This window comes from Ostrea edulis, chromosome 10 (assembly GCF_947568905.1).
Source record: "Ostrea edulis chromosome 10, xbOstEdul1.1, whole genome shotgun sequence".
Taxonomy (NCBI): Eukaryota; Metazoa; Mollusca; class Bivalvia; order Ostreida; family Ostreidae; genus Ostrea; species Ostrea edulis.
The window spans coordinates 22,497,373-22,509,217 of NC_079173.1; the positions used below are offsets into that span (position 1 = coordinate 22,497,373).

Consider the following 11,845-nt stretch of genomic DNA (forward strand, 5'->3'; position numbering starts at 1 on the left):
GATGACGTATATCTTTGTTATTTTAAGAACCAGTGACTTGAAATTTGGCATGCAAGTAGTTAAAACATTAATCTATGCAGGGAAAACGACAAATTACGCATAGCTTACCTAGTTTAAGATTTTTTAGGCATTTGAAGCGAGTGGTTAGTTTTTTTTATCTGTGTCAGAGTTAGACCCCTTTCTATATTTATGGTATCACAGAGTTCGGGCCCAAAACAGGCTTAGCCCCTGTGCCCTCGGATCCTCAAATTTACAATTTTGATAAAGGATTATCCCTCCAAATATCTATTTAGTGACAATTCATTATCAATAACATTAAAGATGTTATTCAAATGTTTTCTACATTATACGTATCAAATTTCATCCCACCCTGGAGTCAGAACCTTTACCCTGGCAGTCATGAAATTTGCCATTTTAGAAGAGGCCTTCCTGCTCTGCATGACTGTGCATTTAGTTTTTCTTACAGATGCTTGGTTGTAGAGGAGATTTTTGAAAATTAATAAAATTTTGGCAGTTTATGTCCTGTCCCTAAAGCCCCAGGTGTGCAAGAGTCCTGAAATTTATAATTTATGTACCCTCTTGACCCCAAGATGCTTCATATCAAATTTGAAAAGAATTGGACTGGTAGTTCTCAAGAAGAAGTTTTAAATGTTCAGTTGTAAATGCATGCCGGACGAAGACGCATGCCGACCTATAGCAATAGTTTCACTCTGGTGACCTTAAAATGAGTATTATTAATAATAACATCATTGATATATGCAAGGTGAAGATAACGAACAGTGATCAATCTCATAACTCCTACAAGCAATACAAAATAGATAGTTGGGCAAACACTGACCCCTGGACACACCAGAGGTGGGATCAGGTGCCTAGGAGGAGTAAGCATCCCCTGTTGACCGGTCACACCCACCGTGAGCCCCATATCCTGATCAGGTAAACGGAGTTATCTGCAGTCAAAATCAGTGTGCCAAGAACGGCTTAACAATCGGTATGAAACACGTATATCTAAATGTCTAATGTTTTGTTCATTCAAACTTTCATCATCGTTACCCCATTGTGCAATGGATCATTGTTAACCCAATGTGCAATGAAATTTACATCTCCTTTACACAGTGAGTGAGCGATGTATGTTTGTGCAATGAGAAAATACCAGGTGAAATTACACAGAGATCATATCACTAGTTATAAACATTTCCATTCGAACTTCAAAAGATCTCACCTCTTTCACTTTCTGATATCTCTTTGTCTATCCGCTTGAATAAGGCAGTTTTAATATTCTTCTTTTTTCTTATATCATGAAAACCTGCAACAAAAAACATTACTTTTTCCATATAAGAAGTATAAATTGAAGGCTAACGATGAAATAGGAATAACAAAAAAACAGGCATCATAATTGAACCAATATGCAAGAGTCGTACAGCAAAAGTTGCCCAAGTCTCATGACATTTGGGTGGTAATCAATATCTAAAGATACACTATGTATGCAAATCAAAGAAACTTGATTCTGCAGTACCTGTGGATCCTAATCGGGACACTGTTGCTGAAAAAGATTTTTGCAGGTTTTCCCCTTTCTATGAATATGAATACTGGGGCTTTATGTGCCAGAAGGCATGAAGAGGAGAGGTGGCATGTGGTGAAGTATACATATGCACAGTATTACCTTTCTTCTCCTCTCGGAATTTGAAATCTTTCAAACCTACAAATATAAATGCATAAACCTGTAGTTGAAATAAAAAACAAGAGATGTTTGTAAAACATATATGCCCCACATGGTGCAAAATTGAAAAGAGTTATACACATGCATCATTTAATTGATAGTAGTATCACCAATTCAAAATACTGAGCAGACAGTATCTTCGTATGTCAAGAGTGGATTGACCATGTGACCTAAAAATTAATAGAGGTCGCCTACTCCTTTTATATGCTGCACCAGTGTACAAAGTTTGGTGTCAATCAAGCAATTAATTCTTAAAATATAGGAAACTATATATTACTATGTCCTGTTTAACCCTTGACCATGTGACCTCAAAATCAATAGAGGTCATCTTCTCCTGAACATGTACCAGTGTACCAAGTTTGATGTCCGTCAAGTGAAGGGTTCTCAAGATATTGAATGGACAGTATATTCCTATGTCCAGTTGACCCGTGACCTTTGACCATGTGACCTCAAAATCAAGAGGGGTCATCTTCTCATGAACATGTACCAGTGTACCAAGTTTGATGTCATCAAACAAAGGGTTCTAAAGATATTGAGCGGACAGTATATTCCTATGTCCAGTTTGACCCTTGACCCTGTGACCTCAAAATCAATAGGGGTCATCTTTTCCTGAAGATGTACTAGTGTACCAAGTATCAAGCAAAGGGTTCTCTAGACTTTGAGTGGTCAGTATATTCCTATGTCCAGTTTGACCCGTGACCTTTGACCATGTGACCTCAAAATTGATATGGGTCATCCACTCCTTAGGATGTATCAGTGTACCAAGTTTGATGTCTGTCAAGTAGAGGGTTCTCAAGATATTGAGCAGACAATGTCTTCCTATGTCCAGAGTAGATTGACCCTTGACCTTTGGACCTGAAGGAAACACAGGGGTCCTCTTCTACTCAATCAACCCACATATGAAATATCATTACCATCAAGTGAATGGTTCTCAAGATATTGAGCGAAAAACATGTGGTATACCAATAGACAGACAGGTGCAAAGCAATATGCCCCTCTTCTTTAAAGGGGGGCAAAAAAATGAGAACTTGCACATGAGGCATACACATCTCAAAATTTAATGGTCAGATTACTGTAGATCAAAATAATAATAACAAGAGACTCATGGGCCTAGAATCGCTCTTCTGATACATTGTAGAACAGGCAAAAATTCTCACTAACCAAGATTCATCAATTAACAAAGTTTGATGATGTTAAGTCAAATAGTACCTGAAAATTGAAATGTAACAGTCCAAAAGTAGGTCACGGTGACCTACTTTTGGTCGACACATTGAAGACTCAAGATGCATCAACTGACAAGTCAAATAGTATTCAAATATAGCCGTCAAATTCCAAAAGAAGGCCACAGTGACCTACTTTTTGGTCGACACACTCCAAAGACTCAAGATGCATCAACTGACAAAGTTTGATAATTGAAGTCAAATAGTATCTGAAATATTCAGATATAAACGTCAAATTCCAAAAGTAGGTCACAGTGACCTACTTTTTGGTCGACACACTCTGAAGACTCAAGACCAATCAACTGACAAAGTTTGATGATTGTAAGTCAAATAGTATCTGAAATATTCAAATATGGCCGTCAAAATCCAAAAATAGGTCACAGTGACCTACTTTTTAGTCAACACACTCTGATGACTCAACATGCATCAACTGACAAAGTTTGATAATTGTAAGTCAAATAGTATCTGAAATATTAAAATATAGCCATCAAATTCCAAAAGTAGGTCACGGTGACCTACTTTTTGGTAAACAAACTATGAAGACTCAAGATGCATCAACTGACAAAGTTTGATGATCCTAGCTTTCATAGTGTCCAAAATATGCATCTAAAATTGAAAATGTGAAATTTGAATGTCTGCAAAATTCAAAAGTAGGTCACTGTGACCTACTTTTTTTATAAATATGTTTCGAGGCCTCTAGACGCATCAACTTACCAGATTTGATGATTCTAAACCTCTCGGTATCTGAAATAACAACCTAAAATGTATTCATAAATGATTAGCCATAAAATTCAGAAAGTAGGTCATGGTGGCATACTTTTCACATGACGCAGTTCAAGGTCCCATGATCCATCAACTGACAACTTTTGATGATCATAGGCTCAAAAGTGTCCAAGATATGCATCGAAATCCATTTAATAATAATTACCTCCGAAATTCAAAAAGTAGGTCACCATGACCTACTTTTGAGACAACATGATATTAGGTCCTAAGATGCATCAACTGACAAAATTTGATGATCCTAGTCCTTATACTAAGCAAAATTTCAAAGTTTTAACAAAACAAAATTTAAGGTAAACTTTGAAGTGACCTTGAGACCGCACCCTTTGCCCCAGGATGATGCCTTGAACAATTTTTAATCTACAACCTATCCTCATCCTTATGCATAAGTTTGGTGATAATTTGCCCAGTGGTTCTTGAGAAGAAGATTTTTTAGCAACCACTACTTTTATTTGCATTTTCCTAATTATCTCCCCTTGTGAAAGGGTCACAACCCTAATTTTATTAAAAATGAAAGCCCTTGGGCCAAGGATACCCTGTGACAAATTTGACAACAATTGGCAAAGGGGTTCTTGAGATATAGCCCTTTTCCCAAAAAGTTGATGCACACCGCACACCAGACATATGGCCATATGATTAGCTCTTTGAGCCTTTGGCTCAGAAGAGCTAATAAAAAAAACCACCACAAAACCGACAACAAAAACCAAACCAAAAAAAAAAAAAAAAAAAAAAACCACCAACAAAAAAAAAAAAAAAAAAAAAAAAAAAAATACCCATCCACAGATTTATTTTCATAAGTGAGCAAGCTCACATACCCCACACCCCCCACAATGAAGGACAATGCTACACATACTGAATGGCAATGCTACACAGAGATTATTATACAACAAAGTCTTATGCTTCTCTGCTGTACTGCACTATTTTCACCCGGGAATGAGGATGTAAATAGATGGCACCATTCAAGTCAGATGTAAAATTGTTTAAAAATGTAAATTGTGTAAAATATTAATTAACTAGAACTGTCCTAATGGGACTAATACCCCCCGCGGGGCATATAAGATGATGGGAAATATTTAATGCAAGCAGATTGGATATTTTCACATTATCTACAGGGCAATCAATGTGTATATTCTACAATACAGCAGTACATGAAATATTAAAAATATGCTTAATATAAACAATGAATACTATTTGGCACATTTTAGGCTGTATGATTGCAAATCCCTGGTCAACTCTTCTAGTCTTTAGTTTATATTCACTTTGTTAAAGATCATTATGTTATGCCAACTTTACTTTGTCATTGATTTTGTCAGTAAATAAATGACATTAGCTCAAGTATTGGTAGAACTTCATTGTTGAACTTCTTTCCACTTCTTCAATTCCTGATTGACTTATGAACGTAAAACGGTATTAGAAGTAAACTCTGGACAAATTGTGTCTATTACTACAAGTACAACCAAACCAGAAAATGTCCGTAACTTCCATAACTGTTAAAATATTTCAATGAAAATAGAAGATGCACAACTACATTATATATATAAGATGAGAATAAAGTTTGAATCAAATCTGTTCAACGGTATTAGAATTAAACTCTGGACAAAGTGCGCAACCCCCAAAATGAAAAGAAAATGTGCGTAATTTCTATAACTGTTAAAAATATTTCAATGAAAATAGGAGATGCACAACTACATAATATATAGAAGATGTGCATAAAGTTTGAATGAAATATGTCCAGCGGTATTAGAAATAAACTTCGGACAAATTGCGTCTACGGACAAACGGACGGACAGACGGACAAAGTGATTCCAGTATACCCCCCCAAACTTCGTTTGCGGGGGGTATAAAAACAGAAATATTTTAGTTACATGCAAGTTGCACCAAATGGTATATTTTGTTCAAATGTATTTAAAGTTCAAAAGGGGCATAACTCCCAAGAAAAGAAATTAAATTAGAATTTCCTGTGAATACGCACATCTACACAATATGTCCACATTAACTACAAAACTTCATGAAATTCTGTTCAGCATTTTCGTAAGAGTTGTGCTTACGAATTGTCTCAGTAGTATATTTATTTTGGATAACCTTCTAAGTTCAAAAAAGGGCATAACTCCCCCCCAAAAATTTAATCGTAATTTCCTGAAAGTTTCATGGAGTTCTGTTCACCAGTTTCAGAGGAGTTGCACTGACATGAACTGGACCAATGGAGGCCAAACTAGTAGCATAGGGTGTAAAAAGTTCACAACCAAATTATGACATTTGAACAACTAATAAGCAACAGAATTTTAAGTTCATAATCTCACAAAACTACTTGAATATGGGGTACTTACCATTACAGATATTGTCAATGACATCCTCTGATTGCAAGGGGTCATCAATTTCTGGTAGCTCATTGTCGGGAATGACCTTTCCACCACCTGACTCTGGGAACACAATTTCTGATTTCAAGCAAATTTTTTTTTTGTAATAAAAACATATGGAATTGACAAACATAATGAAACTAATTTTCACTCCCCAAATGCCTTAAAGGGACTTGGACACAATTTGAGCTGTAAATTTTCAAATTTTATTTTTCCATTTTTATTGTTTATACCGCATAACTAAAGTATTTCTAATGGTCAACTAAAATTTTATTAAAATCAGTTGTTGAGTTACAAATGAGATAAAGCACTCACAATTCTTTGATATGTAAACAAGGCTCGTGCCATGTTTTTGTTTACATATAGATTGCTTAATAGAAAACAATAGGGACTAAGGTTTTACATGCAAATATATATCGAAAGTCTTCAGATATGGGCCAAGGCGACTCAGGTGAGCAATGTGGCCCATGGGCCTCTTGTTGATGTTTAGAATGCCTAAGGTATTTCTAATGGTCAGCAAAAATTTGAATGTTAGTTGTCAAGGTACATGGGAGAGGCAGAGCTCACAATTCTTTGAAATGTAAATAAGGTTTGTGCCATGTTTTTGTTAACATAGATTAGATATTCTAATAAAGTTTCGTTTAAAGCAGATTTTTTTTTTCAATTTACAAGTTAATTATAAACACAATTCAATAGTTTCTAGTGTTTGGCACATCTATATGTAAACAAAAACACTGCATGAGCCTTGTTTGCATAACAAAGAATTGTGAATGCTGTATGAAAAGTGAAGATAACAAACAGTGATCAATTTCATAACTCCTTTAGGCCTAAGCAACACAAAATAGATAGTTGGGCAAACACGGACCCCTGGACACACCAGAGGTGGGATCAGGTGCTTAGCAGGAGTAAGCATTCCCTGTCGACCGGTCACACCTGTTGTGAGCCCTATATCCTGATCAGGTAAATGGAGTTATCCATAATCAAAATCAGTGTGCCAAGAACGGCCTAACAATCAGTATGAAACACATCAGACAGCATTTGATCTAATGATAGGTTGTAACTCAAAAACTGATATTCAAATTTTGGTTTACCATTAGAAATTCTTTAGTTAAGCATTATAAACAATAAAAATGGGGGGAAAAAATTGAAAAATTTCAGCTCAAATCGTGTCCATGCCCCTTCAACACTTTGGTACCAAAACCAAGGTCTTGTCACAACTAAGAAATGCACACTCATATAAAATCCCTATCATACACCATTAAAAAAATATGAGCAAGGTTATAATTTCAGACAGAGACAGGACATAAGTAATTTGTCAACCCCCCCCCCCCCCCCCCCCCCAAGGAGATGGGGGAACTTGACTGTACAAACTTGAATTTGCACTACCTGAAGATGCTTGCTTTAACATGACTAATCATGGCCATATTGTTTAGAAGATTTTTAAGGATGTTTCATTATATATTTCCATACAAAACTATGATTTTTGGCCCCACTCTACTTCTGTGACCCATGATTTGAGTACACGTGAATCTACAATATGTCAGGGTGCTTTCATGAAAGTTTCAACTTTTCTGACCCATTGGTTCATGAGAAGAAGATTTTAAATGACCCCACTTTATTTTTGCATTTTCTTGATTATCTCCCTTTTGAAGGGAGCATAGCCCTTCTTTAAAATAAAATTCCCTTTATCCAAGGATGATTTGTACCAAGATTGATTGAAATTGGTCCAGTGGTTCTGGAGAAGAAGTTGAAAATGTTAAAAGTTTACTGACAGACACTGTACAAAAAGGTTTGTTTTAAAATACTAAAATACATGTTAGTTCAGTTTCAATCGGACTCCTTAACAAGAGGTCCAAGGGCCTAGAATCGCTCTTCTGATAAATTGTACAACCCCACCATTTCTATTCTTAGCCTCTTAGTATTCTAAATCTTTAGTTAAATCCTAAGAATTCAAAAAAAGTAGGTCAATGTGACCTACTTTTTGGTTTACACATTTTGAGAACCCAAGAAATATCAACTGACAAAGTTTGATGATTTTAAGCCAATTAGTATCTGAATATTGAAATATAGCTGTCAAATTCCAATCGTAGGTCGGTGACCTACTTTTTGGTCAGCGAACTCCGAACATGCAAGACCCATCAACTCACAAAGTTTGATGACTGTAGGTCAAATAGTATCTGGAATATATAAATATAGCCGTCAAATTCCAAAAGTAGGTCAAGGTGACCTACTTTTTCGTCAACACCCTTCAAACATGCAAGACCCAACAACTGACAAAGTTTGATGACTGTAGGTCAATTAGTATCTGAATTATATAAATATAGCCGTCCCATTCCAAAAGTAGGTCAAGGTGACCTACTTTTTGGTCGACACCCTTTGAACATGCAAGACGCATCAACTCACAAAGTTTGATGACTGTAGGTCAAATAGTATCTGAAATATATAAATATAGCCGTCCAACTCCAAAAGTAGGTCAAGGTGACCTACTTTTTGGTCGAAACCCTTCGAACATGCAAGACCCATCAACTGACAAAGTTTGATGACTGTAGGTCAAATAGTATCTGAAATATATAAATATAGCCGTCCAATTCCAAAAGTAGGTCAAGGTGACCTACTTTTTGGTCGACACACTCCGTAGACTCAAGATGCATCAACTGTCAAAGTTTGATGATTGTAGGTCAGTTAGTGACTGAAATATATAAATATAACTGTCAAATGCCAAAAGTAGGTCACAGTGACCTACTTTTTGGTCGATACACTCCGAAGACTCAAGATGCATCAACTGACAAAGTTTGATGATTGTAGGTCAAATAGTGTCTGAAATATAGTAATTTAGCTGTCAAATACCAAAAGTAGGTCACGGTGACCTACTTTTTGGTCGACACAAACCCAAGACTGAAGACGCATCAACTGACAAAGTTTGATGATCCTAGGTTTTACAGTGCCCAAAATATGCATCTAAAATTGAAAATGTGAAATTTGAATATCTGCAAAATTCAAAAAGTAGGTCACTGTGACCTACTTTTTTATAAATATGTTTCAAGGCCTCAAGATGCATCAACTTACAAGATTTGATGATTCTAAACCTCTCGGTATTTGAAATAACAACTTAAAATATATCTATAAATGATAAGCCATAAAATTCAGAAAGTAGGTCACGGTGACCTATTTTTCAGTTGACGCATTTCAAGGTCCCATGATCCACCAACTGACAAGTTTTGATGATCATAGGCTTCAAAGTGTCCAAGATATGCATCAAAATTAATTTTAAAATAAATACCTGCAAAATTCAAAAAGTAGGTCACCGTGACCTACTTTTGAGACAACTTGACACAAGGTCCTAAGATGCATCAACTGTCAAAATTTGATGATCCTAGTCCTTATAATGACTAAAATATCAAAGATTTAAGGAAATATAAATTTAGGTCAACTTTGAAGTGACCTTGAGACCACGCCCTTTGCCCCAGGGTAATGCCTTGAACAATTTTTAATCTACAACATATCCTCATCCTTATGTGTAAGTTTGGTGATAATCTGCCCAGTGGTTCTTGAGAAGAAGATTTTTTAGCAACCACTACTTTTGTTTGTATTTTCCTGATTATCTCCCCTTGTTAAAGGGTCACATCCCTCTATTTAGTATTTATGAAAGCCCTTGGGCCAATGATACCCTGTAACAAATTTGAAAAAAATTGGCCAAGGGGTTCTTGAGTTATAGCCCTTTTTCTAAAAAGTTTACGCACACCGCACAAATGGCCATAGCATTAGCTCTTTGAGCCTTCGGCTCAGAAGAGCTAAAAATGAATGGGGTGGAGCCCGCTTCCATTGCTAAAATTTCTGGATCCACTCTAAATACATGTGGCTGCCAACACTTGCTCTAATGGTAGCTCCATCAACATAGCATTCTGAACCCCAAAATGCTAGCGTTTGAGTTGATTAGTGTACAATTAATTCCAAAGCCCTTATTAACAAGAGTACCAAGGGCCACATCGCTCACCTGAGTCACCTTGGCTCATATTTAAAGAGTTTTCCCTATATATTTGTATGCAAACTTTGATCCCCCCCCCCCCCCCCCTGTGACCCCATCCTACCCCTGGGGGCCATGATTTGAACAAACTGAAATCTGAAATACGTCAGTAAACTTTCATGTAAATATCAGCTTTTCTGGCTCAGTGGTTCTTGATAAGAAGATTTTTATATAGTTTCCTTATATATTTACATGTAAAACTTTGATCCCTTATTGTGGCCCCATCCAACCCCTGGGGTCATGATTTGAACAAACTTAAATCTGCATTATGTCAGGAAGCTTTCATGAAAATCTCAGCTTTTCTGACTCAGTGGTTCTTGAGAAGATTTTTCCTATATATTTGTATGTAAAACTTTGATTCCCTATTGTGGCCCCAACCTACCCCAGGGGCCATGATTTGAGCAAACTTGAATCTGCACTATGCCAGGAAGCTTTCATGTAAATATCAGCTTTTCTGGCTCAGTGGTTCTTGAGAAGAAGATTTTTCCTATATATTAGCATGTAAAACATTGATCCCCTATTGTGGCCCCATCATACCCCCAGGGGCCATGATTTGAACAAGCTTGAATCTGCATTATGTCAGCAAGCTTTCATGTAAATCTCAGCTTTTCTGGCTCAGTGGTTCTTGAGAAGATTTTTCCTATATATTTACATGTAAAACTTTGATCCCCTATTGTGGCCCCATCCAGCCCCTGGGGGTCATGATTTGAAAAAACTTGAATCTGCATTATGTCAGGAAGCTTTCATGTAAATTTCAGCTTTTCTGGCTCAGTGGTTCTTGAAAAGAAGATTTTTAAAGATTTTTCTTATATATTTGTATGTAAAACTTTGATTCCCTATTGTGGCCCCAACCTACCCCAGGGGCCATGATTTGAGCAAACTTGAATCTGCACTATGTCAGGAAGCTTTCATGTAAATATCAGCTTTTCTGGCACAGTGGTTCTTGAGAAGAAGATTTTTCCTATATATTAACATGTAAAACTCTGATCCCCTATTGTGGCCCCATCATACCCCTAGGGGCCATGATTTGAACAAGCTTGAATCTGCATTATGTCAGCAAGCTTTCATGTAAATCTCAGCTTTTCTGGCTCAGTGGTTCTTGAGAAGATTTTTCCTATATATTTACATGTAAAACTTTGATCCCCTATTGTGGCCCCATCCAGCCCCTGGAGGTCATGATTTGAACAAACTTGAATCTGCATTATGTCAGGAAGCTTTCATGTAAATTTCAGCTTTTCTGGCTCAGTGGTTCTTGAAAAGAAGATTTTTAAAGATTTATCCTATATATTAGTATGTAAAACTTTGATCCCCTATTGTGGCCCCATCCAACCCCCGGGGGCTATGATTTGAACAAACTTGAATCTGCATTATGTCAGGAAGCTTTCATGTAAATTTCAGCTTTTCTGGCCCAGTGGTTCTTGAGAAAAAGACTTTTAAATGACCCCACCCTATTTTTGCATTTTTGTGATTATCTCCCCTTTGACAAGGACATGGCCCTTCATTAGAACAAACTTGAAAGCCCTTCACCCAAGGATGCTTTGTGGTAAGTTTGGTTGAAATTGGCCCAGCGATTCTTGAGAAGTCGAAAATGTGAAAAGTTTATGACGCTGACGACGACAGACAAATTTTGATCAGAAAAGCTCACTTGAGCCTTTGGCTCAGGTGAGCTAAAAAGTTCACATTCATGAGGAAATCATTATGATGAACCTACCTGCGAATTACCTCACTGGACTAAGAACATCCTAAT

The 11,845-nt window shown here is 36.7% G+C and overlaps 1 protein-coding gene across 12 annotated transcripts in view; it reads right to left on the reverse strand.

Annotated features, from left to right (window-relative positions):
• LOC125665546 (uncharacterized) overlaps nucleotides 1-11,845 on the reverse strand; it is a 43,519-nt gene that overhangs the window by 10,887 nt on the left and 20,787 nt on the right. For 4 of the 12 annotated variants that reach the window (XM_048898234.2, XM_048898232.2, XM_056152285.1 and 1 more), the window contains 4 exons: nucleotides 6,045-6,152; nucleotides 3,652-3,681; nucleotides 1,661-1,696; nucleotides 1,220-1,303 (listed from right to left, as the gene is read on the reverse strand). In XM_048898234.2, the coding sequence (XP_048754191.2) occupies nucleotides 1,220-1,303; nucleotides 1,661-1,696; nucleotides 3,652-3,681; nucleotides 6,045-6,152 (258 nt within the window). The remainder of the gene's footprint in view (nucleotides 1-1,219; nucleotides 1,304-1,660; nucleotides 1,697-3,651; nucleotides 3,682-6,044; nucleotides 6,153-11,845) is intronic. The other 8 variants (XM_056152289.1, XM_048898237.2, XM_056152286.1 and 5 more) reach the window with 3 other exon arrangements.